This window comes from Polypterus senegalus, chromosome 1 (genome assembly GCF_016835505.1).
Source record: "Polypterus senegalus isolate Bchr_013 chromosome 1, ASM1683550v1, whole genome shotgun sequence".
Classification (NCBI taxonomy): Eukaryota; Metazoa; Chordata; class Cladistia; order Polypteriformes; family Polypteridae; genus Polypterus; species Polypterus senegalus.
The window spans coordinates 140,899,917-140,924,958 of NC_053154.1; the positions used below are offsets into that span (position 1 = coordinate 140,899,917).

A 25,042-nucleotide genomic window follows, 5' to 3' on the forward strand; every position below is an offset into this window, starting at 1 on the left:
ATTACTATACCACATCCAATTATTCTTATTATTTCTACCCATACATTATACATAAATCAGCATTTACAAGTAGTAGTTTTTAAATAAAAAAAACAAATAAAAATGTAATATTGTTGATATTTATAGCGATTTCATGATTCAACACATTTTCAATTTTTCAGCTCAAACTTTTTCATTAAATTACTACCATACTATTAAATACTACCAAATATATGCAGATAAATGCATTTCAATTCAATTAATTCAAATAATGCACGTATCTAACAGGATGTGTGTGTGCACAGATTCATTTATTTATGCATTAATCCCCTAAAAAAGTTCTTGCATTATATAATTGTTATATGAGGGCACATAACATATCCTTATTATCAATTAATTTTATTCCATATATTTAAATCAACATGTGTTATATTATCATCTTTATAAAGTAGTGTTAATTGGTGAAATTCTCAAAAGCATTTTTGTAGCAAATATGCTCTTTGCCAGTGATCTTATATACTGGATATTTGCAGAATTTCCTGGAGATTCGACATGCATGAATATTTTTACCCAGTGTGTCATAATGCTTTATGAGGCCAGCACGACATCAAAGAGCCATAGTAGCCTTGCAAAGAATTATCAAGCATGTGCATGTGCAGACTGCTGGCTGATCTGTTTCACGCATGCATTATGTTACAACTAACCAGTACTCTAGCTAACTTGCACCCTGCATGCACTTACCAAAAAAAAAAAAAAACCCAAAAGCTTGAAGTATTTTCATTGGAGGGGTATATTAGCTAACCATGATGAGATTATTATGAGTACTGCCACTGATCCCTGTGCTCTCCATCACTCAGTCTCTGCAGCACAGTGCCATGTTGCTAATTATTACACTGCAGCTGAGCCAAAACAATTCTTAAAGAAGCCCTCCCTGAGAAAGTAAACCCATAACACCCTACAAAATAATATTGATAAAATATTTATTAATGTTCACAAGGTGTATATATCTTCTTGATGGAAGAAAAAGTGCAAAACATCTGCACAGAAATCAGAAATTAAAAAAAAATTCAGTTGCACCTAGGGCCGCCACTTCAAAGAATAGAAGGAGCCAGGCCCAGACTGATGCTTCATCGTATGACTAAAGTGTGTTCAAAGACTGAAACTCTGAGCGACAATTTTTATTTATTTATTTTTTTACTTAATGCTAGCTTGTGACCATTGCTGCATTTTGTTTGTGATTATTGTTCCATCTGCATCTTTTGATGCTTTAGGCACAGTGGCATAGTGGTTAGCACTGCTGCCTCTCGTGATCAGAATACATATTTGGTCATAATAATCGGTCCAGCATATCAAACACTTCTCTACCCTTCAGGGACACTTAAATGACCACTGCACCATTATTTAATCTACTCAAAACTAGCTCAGATACTGTATGTCTTCCCCATTGACTTCAATGCATTTTACTTAGTTCTCTGAAGTTTCCTGACATTTCTGTGATTTTGTTGAACTCATGGCAAAGCGATCTTTATGGCATTTGCTCATCATTATCAATGAGCATCAATTAGATGCTTGTGCTTATTTTACCTGCACTGCACACTTGAGAGAGTAAGAAATGTCAGACACCACTGTTCATTGAAGAGAAAGGAGAGGGAAAAAAAAGCCAACTGGTATTTACAATGTTAATTTGAATCATGTTGATGTGAAAACGTCATACACTTAATCTTTTTGTAATTAAGATTTTTTTCTAGAAAAACCTAATAATTAAACACACCAGCAAAACTGGAGCAATATATCAGTAATTGGTCAACTTTTCTGCCCACACCACATATCAATATTGATCTAAAAAATACATATCAGTTCGACATTAATCAATACATATTCCTGTCTTTTTTATCACCACAGTAAAAGTTCTGCAAGATACCACAGATAAAATAATGGAAACAAATATTGTAAATAAATAATTAAATACCAGACAATAGCTTAAAACCATTCCTACCTTACGATTTCTTCTCCACAATGATTAACTGTTATTCGCCCGACAAACCTAAAAATAAAGTGATATGAAATAATCCTATTGTAGTAACTTCTCCGTAACAACTATAAGTCAAATCTGCATGCAAAAACTGCATGACTAATAAACATATATTTTTAAGATTGTACCTGTATAAATCTGCTTCTGGTTGATGACATTCAATAACAGCTATTATGGCTTCCAGACTAGAAACTGACTGTGATATCGCTGTCTCAGGAACAGCAGAGTGAGTCTGATAAAGCAAAGAAATTATTATAAAGGTAGAAGGTTATTACCTGCTTAAAAAGCCATTGACCAATTACATAATACACCCATATCAATGCATTATTCCATCATAAATTCTGCAAATTTCTTCAAAAATACAGAATTGATAACTGTCAACAAAAAAAAATTACTATATATCCACAGTTCATCATTATTTGAAGAAGTGGCCAGAAGTGAGGATTTAACAAATCAAGCAATGCAAGATACGAATAAGAAGAAAATCTTCACTAATGCTAAACTCTGATGATGCTTTCTTCTTAATCTCCATCTTTGCTTAAAGTATATCCTTGGCAGATGTTAACATACTTTGCTTATGTGCACATAAGACTAATATTCTAGTTCCTGCTTTAACAAAAGATTTAATGAAGAATATTTACATGGGCTGGTGTTCAATAAAAAAATGTAATAGCAATTAATCATGCAATTACGTTTTTTAAATTGAAATTAACTACATATTAATCATAATTTATTGCATTTCCTTCAAGTATATTAATATTTTTCTATAAAGCAGAAATAAAATGGTGAATAATTTCTGATAGAAAACAGCAGAGGAGGAGGCATTAATTAGTTTGGAATTAGTCTTATAAATTGCAAAGGACAGACTGAAAGTAACATCTAAATAAGTAACTGATAGGGTTACTTCAGTTTTTTTTTTTTTTTAAAATTGCACATTGTCATAGAACATATCATTTATAAATCTGCATAACATCCACAAAAATTGATCCTTATCTGACTGATCACAACTTCTAGTCCAGGCTTTGGTCTTGTCATGTCTGGATTACAGCAACTCAGTACTAGCAGAAGCACCCGCATGTGCTGTTAAGCCATTTTAGATGGTCCAAAATGCAGTGGCCCATCTTGTAATTAACCAGCCAAGATCAGTGCATGTCAATCTTTTCTTCAGATGGCTACAAAGGATCCTTGTAGCATCACATATTAGGTTCACATCCTTGATGCTTGTCTACAGATGGGTCAGCATCTGTGTTTATGGACAGATATACACTATTGAGGTGCTATTGTCCTTCTTGGCATGTCAGCTCTGCCAGAAAAAGGTGTCTGGTGATGATACCTCTTCATGGTATCAAATATCAATCCAGACTCTTTTCAGATGTAGCTTCTAGTTAGCTGAACAAGCTGCCAAACTCCATCCAAACTGCCGACTCCCTCGATGTGTTTAAGAAGTGATTGAAAATCCCATTTTATGTGAACATCTGTCAAAATATTAATGAATGTTTTTTGCTCTATATATTTATATATATCTGTCATATTGCTAAATGATATTTTTTTTGTTATACTATCTTCTTAGCTCTTAACTAGTTGGGTCAACTTTTGTAACGCAAAACAGTTCCTAGAACGATTGTACTCAATTATTTTGAACTCCTTTGTAAGTTGCTACGGATAAAAGCATCTCCTAAATAAGTAAATGTAAATATAAAATAAGTCTAACTATCTTCACCTTCAGTCCAAATGGTAGAAATATTGGTATGATCAATTTGCATTGATTATTGTCTAGATTTATTAAACAATTAAACAACAACAACAAACCATATCGGCTTTGGAGGAAGTCTGAGTAAGGTATAAGGAATCAAGCACTTCCACTCTGTCATCTGCTGTTTAAATGCTTAGTCATGGGTAGCACCTGCAGTGTTGTTTTAGGTAAGATATCCCTCCATGAGCGACTGAAAAAGCTCAAAAGCAAGCATATTGGTCGCTAGGAACAGGGCTGACCCACTGACATTTGGTCTCCCACTCAGACCTATACCCCGACAACCTCTTAACAATTCATGGTTAGGTTTGCTCCGTATAGCATCTTGTTTTAGAGGATCCATTATACTGTCACTTTTTATTTTTGCTTACACAGCACAATGGCAAAGATGATGCTGATGCATAATCTCACTCATAGTGCAGCACTTGTCTCTTCTGCAATGTAAACACAACGCGAAAAGCAAACTCATTCACTCCACTTATATAATTTGATTTTAATTGCTCTCATGTAACTCTCTGCATTTTGAAGAGCTAGTGTACATATGAAACGATGTGTACAAAAACACAGGACAAATCGCATCCCTTATTGATTCAAACAAGAACACAGTATTTTATATTCCAATATGGGACGATCTTGTATTACAATGGATGCACAAACATTTGAATAGGAAACATACCATTACAGGCTCTGTGGAGGAGGAAGGCTCACCGTCATCCCAGTAAGGTGAATGTTACTTCAGCATTATGTAATACAGATATATGAACACAATGTTTGCTAGGCTAGTAGGCATAATGATGCAACTTTCAGTCTGAAATGAGGAATAATTCAAGTCATAGTCTGGCCCTCTACAATGCAAATAAACCACTAGCAAATGCGGCAGAATTTCATGATAGGTAACTGAAAAATGTAGCCATTTTTTGATGCTGTCTCTCTGCTAAATTATGGTTAAGTATTACAAGCTTGCAAACATTTAACATTAGTGTGTGTATTTACAAAAAATGGCTGCAAAGAAATGAAGTCCCTATCTGAGCAAAAAACTTTTTTTTTTCCAGTCTCATGTGCAAAGGAAACCAAAAACTCAGCTGGTCTGCAGCTGTGAATTCTGAAATCTCACAGAACATCAACTGTGACTGACAGGTGCATTGCCCATTCCAAATCAAAAGACCATTTTTTTATAGAAACTGGAGGGGAAAAAAAATCACATGTCTACTTCAGAAGTGATTTAATGTGATTCTGAATACACAAGCCACACTGGGTTTTGTTATTTATTGCAAACTATTGTGTTTTTAAGGAAATTCTGTGTGTGTTGATTGCACAACCAGAGCCAGAAGTGCTACAAAGTGTTTTCTTTCTATTACTATTCACTTTCAATGCATTATATAAATATTGAATGAAAACATATATTTTATTGACAATATCTACAAGGAAGCTGTTTAAAAAAAATCTGAAAATGTTATATAAACTTGCTTATTTGGTGAAACTTCCATTTCATGCACTTTGTTTTTAATTTCAAATTTTTTTTTACAATTCGACTAATTGAATAATCAACAAAATAATCACCAGATTAATCAATCACCACAATAATTGTTAGTTGCAGCCTTAGTGTGGAAGACAGTCAGTATCAAGAAACAACACAGGAAACAATCAAGCGCCATTACTCATGAAACAAATTAATTTTCAAACTTTACTTTTCACAATTCACCTTCTGAAAATGTGTAGGTATTCTGTATTAAGTTGTTTGATTATCAAAGTGTTTTTAAAAGTCTGCACAAACATTACTGAGCAGATGCAATGACAATGCATACCCTAAATTAAAATTGCAAAATCTTAACATTTACTTTGAAAAACAAACTTACTATATTGGTTGTTGACTGAAATAATGTAGAAACTGGTAGAAAATCAAACTTTAAATTAAGATGAGATAAAGGCAGAATTTGACTTGAAAGAAAACCTGCAGCATTAAGATGGACTGGAGCTGCCCCATCTCATTTAAAAACAGGCACTAGTAGCCCTGTATTTATATACAAATGCAGAAATATTTCTTCCAAGTTCTCAAATTGAAGTAATAATCCAAACGTTCAAAAAATAAATAAAACTACACAAAATGAAACACCTGAGTGCAGAAACAGATAAGCTAGAAACGTAATGAAGCAAGTATTTTATTTTCTGATTAAGTCAATGCTTGGCAGTGCTCAGAGACATTTACTTCAGGCCATGCACCATTTTTAATGAACACTTTTAAGGCATCCACTCATACTACTGACATCACAATATCTGTTCAGTATTGAACTATCTAAAGCATCACTTAAGATTTTTTGTTTTATTTTTATGCATGAAACAGAGGACAAAATGGTAGTATAGTTAGTCTACTTTACGCATATTTATAAGATGAGAAATCTTGTTATACTGGATAAATCTTTTTATTTTTATCCTTCACTGAAGGCATTATTATGTTATTATATATGAAGTTTTTTTTTTAATATATATAGGTGAAGGTTTTCAGAAATGTATGAAAAAACAAATTTACATTCTGTAAGGACATTTTAAAAGATATTTCATGCAATATATTCATTTAATAACAAAATACCACTAGAACAAAACACACCTTAAGGTTTGTTTCTCCATCCAAGCTTGCAGTAGTAACATGACAAGTTCCTTCTCTTCTATCAGATGACAACAGAACTAAATCTGCAGGGAAAGTTTCATCTTTGGCAACTCTTACAATATCCCCAACCTAAAAATGTAAAACAGACACAAGTTTAGAAAAAGGACAGAAACATCTAAAAATTCATAATCATTTTCTTAAAGCATTTGGATCAGTACAAAGTTGGAGGAGCCACAGTATGCTCTATACCATAAGCACTGAATATATGGTAAGAACCAACACTGGACTGAAACACACTATCATAGGACATCTCACACTCATCCACACCAGGTGATGTGGAAAGAAACTGAACTAGAGAAATCCTATGCATACATATGGAAAACATGCAATTTTGACACAAACAACACTCCTGCCACAAACTAAAACTACAGGGCAGAAATGCTAACCACTGCATCCCTGTGCCACCAAAGACAGACATTTAGATCTTCTAAACTGGAGAAGGAGAACAGAATTAAGTAAATAAAGACTGTTTAATTGACTGTGCAATGTTCCTTATTTGATAACATGTACATACCCTTATGTTTTTTGATCTTGTCTGTACAAGCCCACCACTTCGTACAACATAAACTGGAGCTCCATTTACTTCATTGTCTGCTTTATGTCGTAACCAGTCTTCAAAACCCTTTTATAAGATAAAAACAACATAAGGTGAACTTAGGTTTCTTTCATGAAACATGCATGATTTAACCTTTGCTAAAATTGGCAAAAAATTTTACTGAGAACAGTGGAATAAAAAGTATGCATACTTTATGTATTGCATGTAAAATCAGCTGGACAGCTAATTCAACAACATAATCACTTATATGCTAACAGATGTAGGAATAAACCAGCATTATATATCCTTAAAAGTGGGGTTAATTACTTCTTGAGACAAGGAACAGAGACCCTGAATAATATTCTTATACATAATAGGGCTGAACATTTAATTGCATATTAATCATGATTATAATTATGGCTCCTCAATATATTAATTGTGGAAAGAGAAAATTATTGAATTCCATTTAAGTTCTCTCATTCGGTCAGACTCAGAAATCCCAGTTACAAAATGATCTTAACAGCAAAGGAGTGTTATAATCAAGCACAGACACATTTAATAAGCCCAAATACAGTGGCAAATCAGACTCTCTCAAATCACACGAATGATGACTTGCCAAATGCAAAACGCAATTTTAAGAGTCTTTTAAAAAGTATGTATATATTTATTTTATGTTTGGAGCTGCTTCTAGAAAACTTGAAGTTTAAGTAATGTGGTAAATAGATCCCCAGAAACGTTTTTGATGTTTATGAACAAAATGAATAAAATTGTCCATAATTTGAAAATAGTTTTTAGAAATGTACTGTGAAAACAGTTCTACCATTTCACATAAAACATTTTAAATTCACTTGCTCTATGCAGTATGAACAATGCATAAAAGCTAATCAAGCAGTATGAATTTCCAGTAAAGTTCATGACACAGATAATCATTAACTGTTAAGGTAACGCATGTACGTATCTAGTAGGCTACAAACAACAACAAAAAAAAAAAATCAGATAACAGTAGTTAATGTGTTTTATTTATCAAAACATAAGTTTCCAATTAAAACTGTGCACAGCAAAGGCTTTTAAGAGATTATCAACACTCAGGGTCATTCTTGCAATTACTCTTCAGAAGTTACACTGCCTTTACTTTATTCCAAATTTCAGACAAAAGTCAAAATGGAACTGAATCAATGCAACTACGACCGATTTGTGGTTGAGTAGTAAATGGAAGCATGCTTGAACATAACGTTTCATAGTACTTAAGAGTAATATACACCGAGAAGCAATGCTGCCTCTTTAAATAAGTGTGTATTTCCTTAGAATACTTTCCTCAAGAACACAACCACCACTGCACAAAGAGCCTGAAAGCTACATGCAACAGTGCATTACTATCTAAATACTTCATGGCTTTTCCTAATCTACCAAATACTGTATGCACGCTTTAACAGATTAAAACTGGCAGTTCAATATTTTGTTTTAGCTACATTTTATCAGTGACTGTTTTCTTTTTTCCATTTCTCTGCAGTGGTACACAACTCCCAGTCTACACTCTCTGCTGCTGGTCACGATGCAGATGAAAATGAGAGGCTATACAAAACTGGACACAGACTTTACTGGGTGGACCTTCCCTTTAATATAATATTATTCTTGCTGCACTGTTTTCTTTACTATTTCTCTTGTGTTATTTACTATTAGAACTACTCTACTAAAATAATAAGGAATAACTTAAGTTCATTTATGTTAGGTAGAATTTTCAGTGGGGGCTGGTCAGAACTCCGGCAGATTTTTTTTTTTTTCTCTACAACTTTTTTGGAGTTTTCTTTTCCATCCTAACCGGCGCCCTACCCTTATCGTCAGGCTCATCTTTAGGATATATAAAAAAAAAAAAAATGATACTATATATTAGGTTTCCAAAGTACTAATTACACACCTATTTTATGTAAGTTTGCATTGATTTTTTTACTCATTATTATTCTTAAATTACTTGTTTTTCTTTTCTTGCATCTATTCCTTTGACATTTTGAGCTATATCCTGTGCTTGAAAATGTGACACAGAAATAAATGATACTCTTATTGAATTTGCAATATATTCACATTGTTACACTTTTTTCACATACATGTAAAACAAAACTATCAATTTTTGTTTACATTAATGTACTAATCTATCTGTAACATAATCTGTTATGATTTTGCAGGAGTGCTGGATCTGAGGCTATGGATCTGCACTGGTATCCAGAAGGTTGCCGGTTCGAATCCCCATCACTGCCAAAAGAGATCCTACTCTGCTGGGCCCTTGAGCAATGGGTGACCCTGCACCCTGACCCCAAGGGGTATGTGAAAACTAACAAATTCCTAATACAAGAAATTGTATAAGGCGAAATAAAGAACAAAAAAAAAAATGTAACATCTGATTTCTTAATACAGCAGAGCCCTAATTAAAGATTTTCATGTTTAACATTTTCCCCACATTTTACATTTTTATATGGGAAGTGGTGATGATGGCTGTTCTTTCAAAATTAACATTTGTTTTAAGAAAAAAAGAATGTGTTATATTTAAATTTTATTTTATAAATAATTACTGTATTTACAGCATTAAATACAGTGACAAAAATTTTACATTACGTTTTCGTTAATGAAAAAAAAGATTAAACAATTTTTTTTATTTTTCCACTAATCTGGCATTAAGAATTTCATTTTAATTTTTTAAGTGGTTCCCTGCAATATGGAAATTCTACAGTATTATGTGTAAACAGCATGTTGTATACAGTTGATAAGACATGGTGCATATTTCATTGTACTGTTAATTTAAACCAATCAAAAGTTTTAAATCATCAAAGGCAATAATTGTCAATTATTAATTTTGTCAAAGTATGTTGCTTTCACTTAAATTGTAAAAGCTGACGTTTCACATCATCAAACAAACATTTCATTGTAGTGTTACCAATATTCTTAAACAGCAGAAAGCACGGATTTTGGGCAGAGTTACCAATATTCAGTTACCTCAATCTTTCCTTAAAAAATAAAAACAGGACTAGGTTGAACATAGAAGCAAAACTGGAACCCAAAATTGACAATAATTACCCAGTTAAACATAAAGACGCTCCGTGCCATGAAACAGGCATAGACTTCACATTTGACTGAGTTTCCTTTTTTTTCCTTCAACTGAAATTGTATACAACTTGAGCTATTTATCGACTTTTTAGCTGAATTAATAAGTAACTGCATATTTTTGCAAGCATATGGAAATGTTGGGATTTCAGATTTTTATTCCTTTTAAAACCAAATAACTTTAATTACATTAAAAATAATTGATACAAAAAATGGTGTATAAAAAAAAAAAATTTAAAGAGGCACAAACACACAAAAAACTGTTTGGTATGGGAGAGAGATAAATATCACATCTAGCCATCCGTAGTAAGAGTTCAGTACAATCTAAATTGAAAAAATAGTGGTACTTCAAAACATTTCCATTCCTGGAGATGAAATGCTAAGAAAAAAATGTTGACAATCCCGGGCCTAAAGATACTGCATAACATTTGATCACATACGTATCAAAATTACACCATAGTTAAGCATTTGCTTTGATTAATAGGCCTACTATTGTACACAAGCATGCTGCGTGATGCAGCTTTGGGAAACCCAGATCAAAATGGCAGAACATTTTGGGGGGCCTTCACTTCAAAATGTTTTGGATCTCCTGCTCTAAGCTAACCTTTCCTTTATCAAAAACAAAATAATAAACTAAAACAGGCAAAAGTCAGAAGATAAAGTAACACTGGACAATTCTCTCAATATTTATGTCAGTAGTTTGCCAGGCTCACATCGTCTTAAGAAGCAGGGGTTTACAAATGGCTCCCAAAATAGCTATTTGCACAAGGCAGGCATATCTGCAAAGCATATGCCCCAAGTTGGTGACAGATATATTTTATTTAAGTTCTCTTTATTACACACATACTATCATTTGTTATTTAAACCCTCTTTGTCTGAAACAAGGATGACGAAAAGGATATTGACTTTTGGCACACCAAACAGACTCCATGTCAGGTCACTATCCAAGGATGCAGAGGTGGTCCATTCCTACAAATACTCTACTTTGGCACTACTTTGCCCAGGGACCTATGGTGCTGCTAAAATGGCCCTGGTGCTGGCCAGTGCAGTTTTCTATACTGTGGTATGGTGGGATGGTAATATCACTACAAAAGAGGCCCACCAAAACAACAAGCTAATTAACACTAGAATCCCTGAAGCATATGAAAATATTTGTAATGCTATGACACCTTAAATTCTCTTGCACCTCCTCATCAGCATCTTTGTTGTGCAAATGTGTCAACCAGCACTGGCAGCAGGCAGCCTGCTCACTCATCCCCTCTCCCCCGAGGCAGTTGAAATAAAGTCAAGACACAAAATTCCCAGAGCTGACTCTCTTTATTTGGGAATTAGGTATCTGGAATTGTATATGGTAAATAATATATCGTTATTTGAAATATATACATTTCATGTGTGTTCCATGTCTGTGTAAATGTACAATGGCAGGAAATGCAAGGCAAGAAATGCTGAACACATAACTAAAACAGAAACTTTTTTCATGTGATGAAAAAAGTTGACATGACGTGTATAATGTGTGAAGACTTAAGTCCAAATATTAAATAAACACTTTCACAAAAGGTATATGTTATGATGTGAAATTTTGCATACAAGTTGATAAATATTATAATATATGTCTTTACTTGTAACTTAAAGCAATGTAATATTAGTGTTACATTATTGATAATAACAGCAATGGTTTGATGGTTTATGGTTTAAGAACCCCTTCCCAATTTTAGGAATGAGTCTCTTTGTAATTTTACGTCGAGTTGGGGGAAGTGCCTCAAACAAGTTTGGCTAATATTTCTCTGCAGGACTCCCAGTCAACCCCCACAGGAAAGCCAGGCTGCCTAACTGCCAAGTTTTACCTTAACATATGGTTTTGTGGGCAGGTGTGAAGGTGTTCTATCCTATTGGTCATTGGTCTAAAGTATGGCTGTTTGGAAATGGCTTATATCAGAAGCCTTTAAGTACCATGACGTCCTAATGGCTGTATGGATTGGAAAGAAAAACCTACAAATTTGCTTGCTTTACCTCACTCTCTTTCTCTTATTAAACTGATGAAAGACCATCTCACACCATGAACTGAAAAGGACAACGCAATGAAGAGCACAGCTTAGCAGCCATATTGAGACAGGCATGTGGCCTGTTCTGAAGAAAGCTGACACACAAAATGATGCCTTAACTAGAGACATGTTAAGTAGCTAACAAGTCTGTGTGCCGCCTGAAACTACACATCACCATTTATCAGGATGTATGGTTGCCAATATTCAAATGTACTTTGCATATTGTTATTATTTATGAATGTTATCAATAATACATTATTTAAATTGTAACTTAACTTCTGCTTGTCCTTTACTACACCTAATTGCCTGATGTTATAGATGTAGAAGGGAAGGTGTGGAGAAGTTATAAAGTACAATACCTTATAAACAGTGGCAAATCTGTGAGATCTGAGGCATCCTGACAAAGGCTACATAATAATACAAAAAGGGAAAGTATAGTAAAATATTACTCTACGAAGACAAAACAGTATAACAAAACAAGTGTGACTTTATTCAAGACATGTTGCTGTCAATGTGTTAAAAACCGAAGCCCAAATATCAATCAACACAAACTGAACATAACAGCTTGGTTGGTGCAGAGGTAAGAACTGCTGCCTCATCATCAAAACATTGTGGGTTCAAGCATGGGTCCTCCCCGCATTTACTGTTTTCAGTAGAAAGCTTTACAACAAAAGTCACAATATCACCCTTGTTTAAGTTGCCTCGATTTAGATAACCATTAAGATACACTGTTTTCAATACTCACATTCAACTCTGCATGAATTCTGAGGAACAATTACACTAGTCAAAAAGCACAAGGAGGTGCTACACTTGACAATTACAGATCAGCTAACTGTGACGGTATGGGTTAGTTCCTTGCTCCCACTCTTGTTTGGGAGCCTCTTGAACCAGACACCATTGATAATGTAACCAGATGAGTTTGGCTGACGAGGACAAACACACACAAAGCAATGGGTAGGTGCAAAATTGAGCTATTGCTTTTATAAAAACCAGTTCAAAAATCAAAGTGTTCAAAAGGTGCAGTGTTCCAAATTTCAATAAATAATGTTCAAAATAATTGGGTGCAGGTGTGAGAAACCAGTACCTCCGCAGCATCAAAGAGACACCTGACTGACCTGCCCACCTCTGAACATGTATGCAGCATGGCCAGCCAGTGCCTCCACTAACCACGGAGTTAACACCCTCGCACCCACTTCAAGCCTGCACCTACACAAGGCACGATTATTTATTTAAAACTGGCACCAGCATCATGGACCACACATCACATTATTGTAGAAGCCTATCTATCTCTATATATATCTATATATATATATATATATATATATATATATATATATATATATATATATATATATATATATATATCTATATATATATATATATATATATATATATATATCTATATCTATATATATATATATATATATCTATATATATATATATATATATATATATATATATATATATATATATATATATATATATATAAAATTCACTAAGGGCACGCAAGACACTGAGCGCAAGCAAGACACTGAGGGCACACAAGACAGAGCCCCATCTGCCAACTCAAAGACCATGGGATAAGCTTGACAGAGCCCTGCCCGCCAACTCTAACCCTCCTACCGCGTCATGGGATACGCACGACAGAGCTACACACACCAACTGTAACCGTCCTCCCAAGTTCAGCGTTGCTCTCGAGGCATGCAACAACTCACCAAACACAGCCTCAGTCGCTTTTGCCTGTGCAAAAGTCCACATGCACCTCTGAGCCACGTTGACTTTACCCCACACGCAAGACAGAACCATGATCGCCAACTCACAGAGCCCCGCCTGCCAACTCTAAGGGCAAGCAAGACAGAGAGCCCCGCCCACTAACTCTAAGACCATGGGATACGCACGCATTTAGTATATAAATGGATATAAATTGCATGTAAACAATTCGCCAAAATCTGTTGTATGTAAAGGATACTGTTTAAAACTTTATTGTTTTTTCATCAGAAAACCCGGTTTCCACGTCTACCTGTATTAGTTTAAATGGCACTTTTACCACTCGCAATAGGACGGACGCGCTGACTTATCGTGTCGACTGGGCAACACAGTGAACGCGGCATCTACCTATATATGTCTATGTTTTCCGTAGCCTGCTACAGGAAGGTACTCTCAACCATTGGCATTGGTTTTGCTCCTTGTTATTTTCGTTATACTGCAACGGTGGTTTCCTAAGCCTTTGTATACTGAATTCCTTTCTCACAGTTTTCTGTTCCTATTCTTACACCACCGTATGCTACGGTGGGCTTCAGTTAGTATACGTATATAATAGAAGTTACATAATGTGTAGTCTCCAAACTTGTCCATTATTTGCCAGTAGTCACTGTTGTAAGCAGCGATGAAGGCATATGCACTTTAACACTAGAATTACCAGAGCCTACGAAAAAACTCGTACGTCCGTCCCACCTTAAATCGCTTCTTAAAACCGTTCTCACCTCTCCGCCAGTGTCTTTTGTTAATCTAAATGTGCTGATAAAACAAAAGCTGTAAGTAGCCGGTTATTCCACCATTGATTATCTGGGAGTGAAGTGGAGTTTTAGAGTGGAAATAATAGATCATTATTTGGAACACACGCATTTCATGTGTGTTCCGTTTCTACAGTAATCCGTGTAAACACATTTTTAAAACAGAAACGTTTTTCATATTGTAGTAGTAAATGACAAAATGTAAGCATAAACTATATAATGTATGAAGCCTGAAGTCCAAATATCAAACACTTTCACAAAAAGGTACAAATATAACAGAACAAGCATGCTTTTATTCAAAACTATAAAATACCAAGGCAGAAGCGGAGAAGTAGTGTGTTGAAGAAGCAATGAAAAAGAAAAGGAAACATTTTGAAAATAGCGCAACATGATTGTCAATGTAATTGTTTTGTCACTGTTGTGAGTTATGAGTGTTGCTGTCATATATATATATATATATATTTACACACACACACACACACACACATAAACATATATATATACATATCTATACATATACACATACATATACATACACACATATATACATACACACACATATATACACACAAATACATATATATATATATATATATATATATATATACATACACACACACATATATAAACATATATATACATATACATACATATCTACATATTAAAACACACAGCTATTTCATATCAGTGCAATACGCTGCTTGTTAAAACGGATAACTCCCGCTCTTACGTGCAAGTCTGCGTGGATATTAAGAACTATCGTATTTGTTCAAGTTCTATTTAAATTTTAAATAGAAGGAATTTTTATTTAGTATCTTTGGTAGGAATGGTAAAAACAGGCAGGAATATTATTCCTGAATAAATCAACTCAAACCTTAAACAACTTATAATATTTTGCTCTCCATAAAAATATATCCTGTCTAAATTATACAAGTTAGAAATAAAGTAAACGTTAAAAGAACAAACATTCAAATTTCTTTACTCTTATGTAATTTTATATAAAAAATAAACTTAAGATTTTAAACATCCCAAAAGATTTTGCTCTCCATAAAAATATATCCTGTCAAAATTATACAAATTCAAATATGAACATGCTGCATAACAAAACCATCCATCCATCCATCCTCTTCCGCCTATCCGAGGTCGGGTCGCGGGGGTAGCAGCTTAAGCAGAGAGGCCCAGACTTCCCTCTCCCCGGCCACCTCTTCCAGCTCTTCCGAGAATCCCATGCTTCCCAGGCCAGCCGGGAGACATAGTCCCTCCAGCGTGTCCTGGGTCTTCCCCGGGGCCTCCTCCCGGTTGGACGTGCCCGGAACACCTCACCAGAGAGGCGTCCTGGAGGCATCCTGATCAGATGCATAACAAAACCTGGAAATATAAATAAAATGTGTTCCTTTCAGCAATAACAAATCAAATCATTCAGCTGTCTTTGCTCATATGTCATTTTAGAGCTGGACGCCTGGCATCTTTTTTTGGCAATAAGTTCGTTTATGTTTGGTGTGAGGTTCTGTGTTGTGGAGATTCTCAGGATGGATTGCAGGTGCTCATCAGTGAGGCGACTCCTGTGTGCTGTTTTGATAGTCTTTATCACTGAGAAGAGCTTCTCACACAGATATGTGCTACCAAACATGCACAAGGTTCGAGCCGCATGTAGACAGACTTTTTTTGTTCTTTAAAGTCACCAAAGCACCGTGCAAAATCAGTGCACTCAGTTTATCAGCAAAGTGCGTATTTGGGAACACCGTAGTAACTACTTGGTTTAACATTACTTGGCAACAGGGAAAGTGGGGCAAGTTGCACTGGTGCATTTGTGTCTCCCATAAAAGCAGCTTCACTTGAAATCACTTTGTGATTGTGCACGGGTAAAAACGTCCGCTGAAGTGTCAGATTCTTATTTAATTCTTCTGCTTTCTGTATCTTCTGCATTGCATTCAGGTCTTCATGTCTCATAGTGCCGTCTTAGATTCAATTCTGTAATTACAGCCACATTAGCTCCACAAATGAGACACACAGGTTTACCGGCAATGTCAGTAAACATATACTCAGCCTCCCATTGGTTTTTAAAGACTCTATTTTCAGAATCAATTTTTCTCTTCGGCATCGTGTGGGCTAGCTTCGCAATAACTTGCAGCATCATAAGCTAGACTTGATTAACGCGGTAAGTGTTCGCAAGGCAGCTGAAGAGCTGCATTATGGGATCTGTAGTTTATTGTGTTACCAGCGCTCATATACCCGGCCATTAATAACAATAATACAGTATATAAAATGATCTCGGGCGGATATAATTACATGCCGGGCGGATGTGGCCATGCCCTTCAGTTTGACACATATGGACTAAATAGAACTTGAAAAGATATATTTTTTCAAATGTGATCGCGCAATTCAGATAGAGTTGACGCAAGACTACAGCCTGCATGCCTCAATAAGTCATCCTCCTCGCTCTTACTTTTTACCGCTCATCTAATGAATACACTGAGTATGGCTTTACCAAAACAATCATTGATGGCGAATAAAGTATCCATTATTCGAGTATGTAGATCGGGATATATATCTATACTAATAAAAGGCAAAGCCCTCCCATCCTCCCTCCCTCCCTCCCTCACTCACCACTAATTCTCCAACTTCCCGTGTAGGTAGAAGGCTGAAATTTGGCAGGCTCATTCCTTACAGCTTACTTACAAAAGTTGGGCAGGTTTCGAAATTCTACACCTAATGGTCATAACTGGAAGGTATTTTTCTCCATTAACTGTAATAGAGTTGAGCTGGAAAGGCGGGGCGGAGTTTCGTGTGACATCATCACGCCTCCCACGTAATCACGTGAACTGACTGTCAACGCAGTGCGTAGAAAACCAGGAAGACCTCCAAAAAGCGCTTAAGAAAACATGCATTATATAATTGAGAAGGCAGCGAAACAATAAGAAGCGAGCAAGTGACATATACTACCATATTCATGAGTGCTGCTACCTCGGAAAGAAAGCAAGGTGTACACCTAAACTTTAAATTAAGTTCATAGACAGGCTACCGCTGGCGTTTCACATGCCCACAGGTAATCGCGGATACAAGTTTAATGAGAGGACCAGGATATAAACGAGAGTTTTGATCACTTTGTAACTAAGTTAAAATTGTAGGTGAAGGGGTGTGCTTATGCAAATTCCGAGAGACTGTGTTTGTGGGGGATTGACAGTTAAGGCGGGTGGGGGAGTCAGGCATCATCTCCCCTCCCATTCATCTTATTTCGCTCTGAGCTGAGCTCCGCGGCTAACGCCGTCTTCCGAAGCAACTTCGTCAGACTGCCACCAAATACTCACAGAAAAATCCACAAGTTAATACACACACTGTCTCTAGAGTTTCTACACACTGAATCCTCCAGGCACTACTTACAAAAGGTCACATTGACAATCGTGTTACATTATTTTTAAAATCTTTCCTTTTCTTAGCACAAGCACAGCTGAGAAGCTTGATGCATGTGCTCCATAACGTTAAAAATAATGCATTTAATCACACTTTGCATTACAAGCAAAGGGAGCTTTGTCAATGCATGATTTCCTGGTACACCGATCAGCGATCCCGATTCATTTTACCCTCGCACCACCTTAGTTTGAGAAGAAGTATGAAAAATATGAGGTTAACACAGAAAAACAGATCACCAATTCAAGCTTTATGAATAATCGATTCGCCATCAATAATTGTTTTGGTAAAGCCATCCTCCTTCCATTTTATAATTTTTCCGCCACTAGCCATGATTAAATGAACGGTAAAAAAGTAAGAGCAAAGCGAGGGTGACTTATTTAGGCAGGCATATATATGACAGCAACACTCATGACAATGTCAATCATGTTACGTTATTATTAAAATGTTTCCTTTTCTTTTCATTACTTCTTTAACACACTACTTCGGCCATATATATATATATATAAATGACCTCCAAAGAGCTGAGACTTTTGATATCATGAACGTGTCTGCAAAACTGGGGTCTCCTGCCCAGCAAAAGTCGAGCAGCCAGCGCGTGCATAGCTGTGCCGGCCATTGAGACGCTGACTGCGCTTCTGCCTTAAGTCAAAGTGAACACTTTTAATTTTTTTCATCCTCCCCCTAGGCTATAGCCCAGACAAGTGCAAACACGGGACCCCTTTTCTACACCACAGCAAAATAATATTAAGGCGATTCACACTTTCTTTTGCACGTATACGATTATGAGGTCCTCATCTCGGATTATGAAGACACGCACAGGAGTGGAGGACTGACAGTGCCATCACAGCCGATTAATGGCGGGACGTCTCACCAGTCTACACAAGACCCACGCGACTGTCCTCAAAAGGCGATCATAACGCCAGCGAACACATCTCTATACTATATAAAAGAAAAGGCAACTTTCCTTTCTTTACACCTTTTTTCCTTTTATCCCAAACCAAAGCCTTTCTCTCTTAACACTGCAGAGGACACAAAACTAATTTTCTTTAAATGCCGGTAAGGCACATTACCAGAGGCACAAATTTGAACGTTCACATAGAAAATGTAATTTCAATGTACCTGTACTTCTTAAAACGTTAATGTTTTACTGTTTAATAACTTATAGACTATAATTTATTATTTTTCCCTTGCACTCAGTGACCAAACCTATACACACACATATAGACACATACAAACATACACACAAGTATATGTATGTGTATATACACACACACACACACACGCATACATCCATACACACATATATATAATTTGTATGTATGTATGTATATGTGTATATATATATATATATGTATATATATATATATGTATATATATATATATATATATATATATATATATAGATATATATATATATATATATATATGTATATATATATATATATATATATATATATATATATATATATATATATATATATATATATATATATATATATATATATATATATATATATATATATATATATATATATATATGTGTGTGTATATGTAGATATGTCTGTCTGTCTGTCTGTTTGTCTGTGTATATATATGATAGCAGCAATCCAAGCTGTGAGAAAACAGTAAAAAGGAGGCGTGTCAGACGTCGTGGTATATTTTCTGATGCAGCTAGACGAAAATAACTTTGTGACGCTGCCACCAAATACACAAAACAATTACTTTGACAATCATGTTACATTATTTTTAAAATGTTTATTTTTCTTTTTCATAACTTCTTTAACACATGACATAAGCTGCGGCGCGGGTATTTTGCTATATATATATATATATATATATATATATATATATATATATATATCACAGCTATTACACTATAACAGTGACAAAACAATTACATTGACAATCATATTACGTTATTTTTAAAATTTTTCCTTTTCTTTTTCGTACCTTCTTTAACACACTACTTCTCCGCTGCGATACGTGGGTATATATATATATATATATGTATACTAGCAGAATACCCGCGCTTCGCAGCGAGAGTAGTAGTTATAAAACTATGAAAAGAAAAGGGAACATTTTAAAAATAACGTAACATGACTGTTAATATACAGTATTTGTTTTGTGAGTGTTACTGAGTGTTGCTGTTATCAAGGATTTGATTATCATTATTTCTTTCAATCAGGTTCGTATTTGTAGGATGTGTTGTGTTCAAGTTACATTCCGTGTTTGTCAATCGTTGTAAAGATGACAGGTTTCATTCATCAATTCGTTTCTTACTGCATCAATAAACAACTCGTCTTCTTCTTTATCTGAGACCTGACACACTGCATGCACAGGTTTTTTTTTACACTGTCTTCCTTTAGCGGGACATTGACTTTTTCCACCGTGTGCTTTGTTTCCGCAGTAGCTGGATTTATGAATATGCTTGTATGTATCAGACGCTTCATATTTTTTGCTGCCTTTTCAATTGTGTAATTCGGTTTTTGTTCAGCGCTCTTTGGAACTGTTGCTTTTTGGCTGTGCACTGCGTCAGTTCACATGAGCCGCTCGGTGTACATGCATCGAAGGTTCCCAGCTGTGCTGGTGCCATCTCGTGCTATGTCCATGGCTGTATTTAATGTTACCTTAGTCCTGGCACTTAAAACTTTCTCTCGCAGTTTCGCTGAGTTTGTGCCAAACACCACCCTGACCATTTCATCTTCCTCTGCATAAGCACAGTCCTTCACCCGTGAATATTTAGTGTGAGTTTGCTATTGGATTGCCGCTGAAGGACGGCCTTATATGGGCAGGCACTAAATTACAAACGCCAGCGGCAGCCTGTCTATGAACTTAATTTAAAGTGTAGGTTTACATTGTGCTTTGTTTCCGAAGTAGCAGAACTCATGAATATGGTTGTATATATCACTCGCTCGCTTCTTATTGTTTCGCTGCCTTCTCAATTATATAATGCATGTTTTCTTCAGCGCTTTTTGGAGGTCTTCCTGGTTTTCTATGTACTGCGTGATTACGTGGGAGGCGTGATGATGTCACACGAAACTCCGCCCCCACGGCGTTCAAGCTCATCTCCATTACAGTAAATGGAGAAAAACAGCTTCCAGTTATGAACATTACGCGTAGAATTTCGAAATGAAACCTGCCCAACTTTTGTAAGGAAGCTGTAAGGAATGAACCTGCCAAATTTCAGCCTTCCACCCACACGGGAAGTTGGAGAATTAGTGATGAGTCAGTGAGTGAGTGAGTGAGTAAGTGAGGGCTTTGCCTTTTATTAGTATAGATATAACTGCAGAAAAAAGCCGCCTTAGCATGCCACATTGACAGACACTTAATACAGCTGTCACGGTAGCGTAATGGTATCAGCCGCTGACTAGTATTCAAAAGGTCATGAGTTCGATCCCACACGATTCAGTTTTGAGAAGTAAACTGCTCCTATTTTTACTATTTTAGAATAAAAACATGCATTTGATTTCAGTGTGTAACAGCCAATGTAATTTATGATACTTGTAAAGGTTAGGTTTTTTTTTTATTCACTTTTCATTCTCTCAGTAGTGTTCAGGATCCTTCCCTACCCCCCCACATCTGAGAATGCTGTTTTCACATAAAGCGTACTTGTGACTGCATTCTCGTACCAATGCTTGCGAACTGAAGTGCCTGCGTGCACTTTTCGTGGCATTACACGTCTATTTTTTTGAGCATGCCCGTGTCGCTCAAAGACAGGAACATATGTTGGTGTACAAGTATAACAAAACAAGTGCACTTTTATTCTAGACTATAAGTGAAGAAAAAATAAAGCAAGTTACAGTAGGCGGTTGATACAACAGCTTGCGTGGTGCAATGCTAAGAACTGCTGATTTCCGATCCGTGCTATATAAAATCATCACATTCAAATATTAACAATTCCCACACACCCTTCCTACATTCACGACGTGTACTTGTTGCAGTGTACACATCTCTCTGTGCTATGGTTCCTATTACACTGAATGAGCACCTGACAATGTACTTTCTTTCCTCTATAAATAACATTCGAGTAGAGCGCGTCTCCAAATTAATCACATTCGAGTATAGCACGTCTCCAAATAAATCACATTCGAGCTAAAGCGCGTCTTTATGTGAAAACAGCATTGTCAGATGGCTGGCGGGGTGGGGGGGTGGAGTTGGATGTTGGGATTGTGAACGCGACTGAGAGAATGGAACTGAATTAATAAAAAAAAAAACCTAACCTTTACAATTATCATGCATTTACACTGGCTCTTACAGACTGACTGAAATCAAATGTATGTTTTTATTCTAAAATAGTACAGTACACGCAATATTATTTGAAAACGAACAGCATCAGATCTGAGAATTCCCTGTAATTTGCAGGTCTATTCATTATCTCAAAACACCACGCACATTCACAGTAATTCCCAGTTATGTCCACCACTCACACCCACAACCATACAGAACTGATCCCACATCAGAGAATTTCCTAGTTCCTGCATAAATTCACACCCGATCTGATGCTGTTCGTTTTCAAATAATATTGCATTTGTGCGATGTTGTTTTCACATATATTGTCTCTTTCTTTCAGGTGTGTAATAGAAACCACAGCATAGAGAGAAGTGTGTACATTGCTTCTTACAGGAAAAGGCAATTGTTATACTTTTACACCAACATATGTTCCTGTGTTTGAGCGACACGGGCAGATGGGGAGTGTCTGATGATTGCACAAAGCGCCGAAGTTACTGCTCTTTACCACTCTCTCCTCTGCATGTCCTGGAGTACAAAAGAAACAGCATACAGCAACATGCGGGGACTGGCAGGAACACTCAATAAAACTGAATAAAAAGAAAATCAAGTGACAGTGACATACGAAGAAGGCAGCTTCGCCAGCGTTTGGTGTCAGAACCCTTGGGGGGGGCGCTTGGTAGTGTGCGTTAGTATGCATCGTGGTACACTGCAGAGCTATAGCGCGTCTTATGTGAAAACAGCCGTGTCAGATGGGGTTGTATGGATTGATTCTGAACGCGACTGAGAGAATGAAAAGTGAATTAAAAAAAAACAAAGCTAACCTTTATAAGGATCATAAATTACACCGGCTGTTACAGACTGAAATCAAATGTATCCTTTTATTCTAAAATAGTAAGACTAAGAACAGTTTACTTCTCAAAACGGAATAGTGCAGAATCGAACTCGCAACCTTTTGTTTCCCAGTCAGTAGCCGAATGTATTGCGCCACAGAGGCGATCGTAATTAGAGGGTGTCAATGTCACATGTTAAGGCGGCTTTTTCTTCTGCAGCTATATTTTTGAATAAAAGCGCAATTGTTGTCTTATATTTGTACCTTTTGTGAAAATATTTCTTTGATATTTGGACTTCAGGCTTCATACATTATATAGTTTATACCTACATTTTGTCATCTACTACTAGAATATAAAAAACGTTTCTGTTTTAACAATGTGTTTACACAGATTACTGTAGAAACGGAACAGGCATGAAATGCGTGTGTTCCAAATAACGCTCTATTATTTCCACTCTAAAACTCCACTTCACTCCCAGATACTCAATCAAGGCATGGGCTTGGAGAAGTTCGTGCACGTTCTAAATTGGTGGGGGGATGGAATAGCCGGCTGCTTCTAGCTTCTCTTTATCAGCACATTTAGAAGACAAAGGACGCTGGCGGAGAGGTGTGAAGGGATTTAAGAAGCGATTTAAGGTGGGAGGGATTTACAAGTTTTTTCGTAGGCTCTGGTAATTCTAGTGTTAACCCCTATACCATAGGAAAATGTTAATATAGCACCATTTTGTTTTTAAGAAAATTAAGAATATTTAGCTGTGAAAATACTTGACCACGTTTCAACTTGGGGCTCCTGAATTATGCTTTAATAATGTAATATGTACAAAAAACAGCACCTCATTATGACTGGCATCAGTCATTACAGTGCCTAAACAAACCTATGAGGAAAGCCTGCTCCATCACAAGGCGATTCCTGGACACATTGGAAGCTGTTGTGGAAAAGAAAATGATGGAAAAACTAGAGGACAACATGAAAAATCCCCTCGATCCCCTCCAGGAGGCTCTCTCTTGTTGCACTTTTAGCCACACATTCATTCTACCATGGTGTGTGAAGAAGCATCTCTGGTTTTCTCTTTTGGCCAATGCTATCAGGCAATTCAAAGCTTCCACAACTAATGTCCTCGTTAAGTATATTTTTACTGATTGATTGATTGGCTTTATTATTTGACCAGTGAGTTTGTATCTTTGTTATGTTTCTGATGCTGCATGCATCTGAATTTCCCCATGGGATTAATAAAGTTTACCTAATCTAATTATATGTTTAACTTGAAATTGGGTTTTAGGGTCTGTTAGTCTTACACATGTTATCAGTTAGGAATAGATTTAAATACTGTAAGGGATTACTGGAATCCAGACGTGAATGGCAGAAAAGATCCTCACACCACACGGTTTCAGAAGTAGCACAATAAGCCTACAATCTGAGCACTATAATCACCTTTGTGTGCTTCGCATGCTTCAGTATCACTAGAAGTATATTTTACCTTGTTTCCACTATGACACAATAAAATGCTTTGATGACCTGAGGGCAACTGAACAGCATCTGCAGCAAGCTATCAACCGACAAAGCAGCTGCTGTTCACACTGTAACAAACTCTGGTATGATGATGTGTCCAGAGCCTATATATTAACAATGAGAATACTCTGTGCATGCAATGAGCAGTAAATAGGTTAACAATGTACTTAAGGAATGGCAGACAAAGTATGACATAAAATATCAAACCAGAAAATGAAAGTTGCAACATCATTCGCTAAGGGAAACTAAACTTTAAATTATTGTCATAACTTATATTTTTTGTTACATTAGCTATTTTAATCACAGTTTAAAGCCCCGGAATGTTAATTTTTTCACAACTTATTTCCCGCACTAGAACAGTTGATAAGTTGTGAGCGTATAGATCTGAGATATGACAACACTGCAAATATGTCTGGGAAACACAGACTTGCAAGGAAGAAAGTAAACTGAAAT

The 25,042-nt window shown here is 36.0% G+C and overlaps 1 protein-coding gene and 1 long non-coding RNA gene across 6 annotated transcripts in view; one reads left to right on the forward strand and one right to left on the reverse strand.

Annotated features, from left to right (window-relative positions):
* LOC120532869 overlaps positions 1–9,182 on the forward strand; it is a 55,210-nt gene extending 46,028 nt beyond the window's left edge. Inside the window, exons 2-3 of the long non-coding RNA XR_005634395.1 lie at positions 8,472–8,563; positions 9,142–9,182. This is a non-coding gene — a long non-coding RNA (uncharacterized LOC120532869). The remainder of the gene's footprint in view (positions 1–8,471; positions 8,564–9,141) is intronic.
* The window catches only part of atp11b (ATPase phospholipid transporting 11B (putative)), a 206,010-nt gene that overhangs the window by 112,959 nt on the left and 68,009 nt on the right, over positions 1–25,042 (reverse strand). For all 5 annotated transcript variants that reach the window (XR_005634390.1, XR_005634388.1, XM_039759285.1 and 2 more), the window contains exons 5-8: positions 6,941–7,048; positions 6,367–6,495; positions 2,140–2,243; positions 1,976–2,023 (exon numbers count right to left, since the gene is read on the reverse strand). Coding sequence is in view for 3 of the 5 variants with exons in the window: in XM_039759285.1 (XP_039615219.1) it covers positions 1,976–2,023; positions 2,140–2,243; positions 6,367–6,495; positions 6,941–7,048 (389 nt within the window). In the remaining 2 variants the exon portion in view is untranslated. The remainder of the gene's footprint in view (positions 1–1,975; positions 2,024–2,139; positions 2,244–6,366; positions 6,496–6,940; positions 7,049–25,042) is intronic.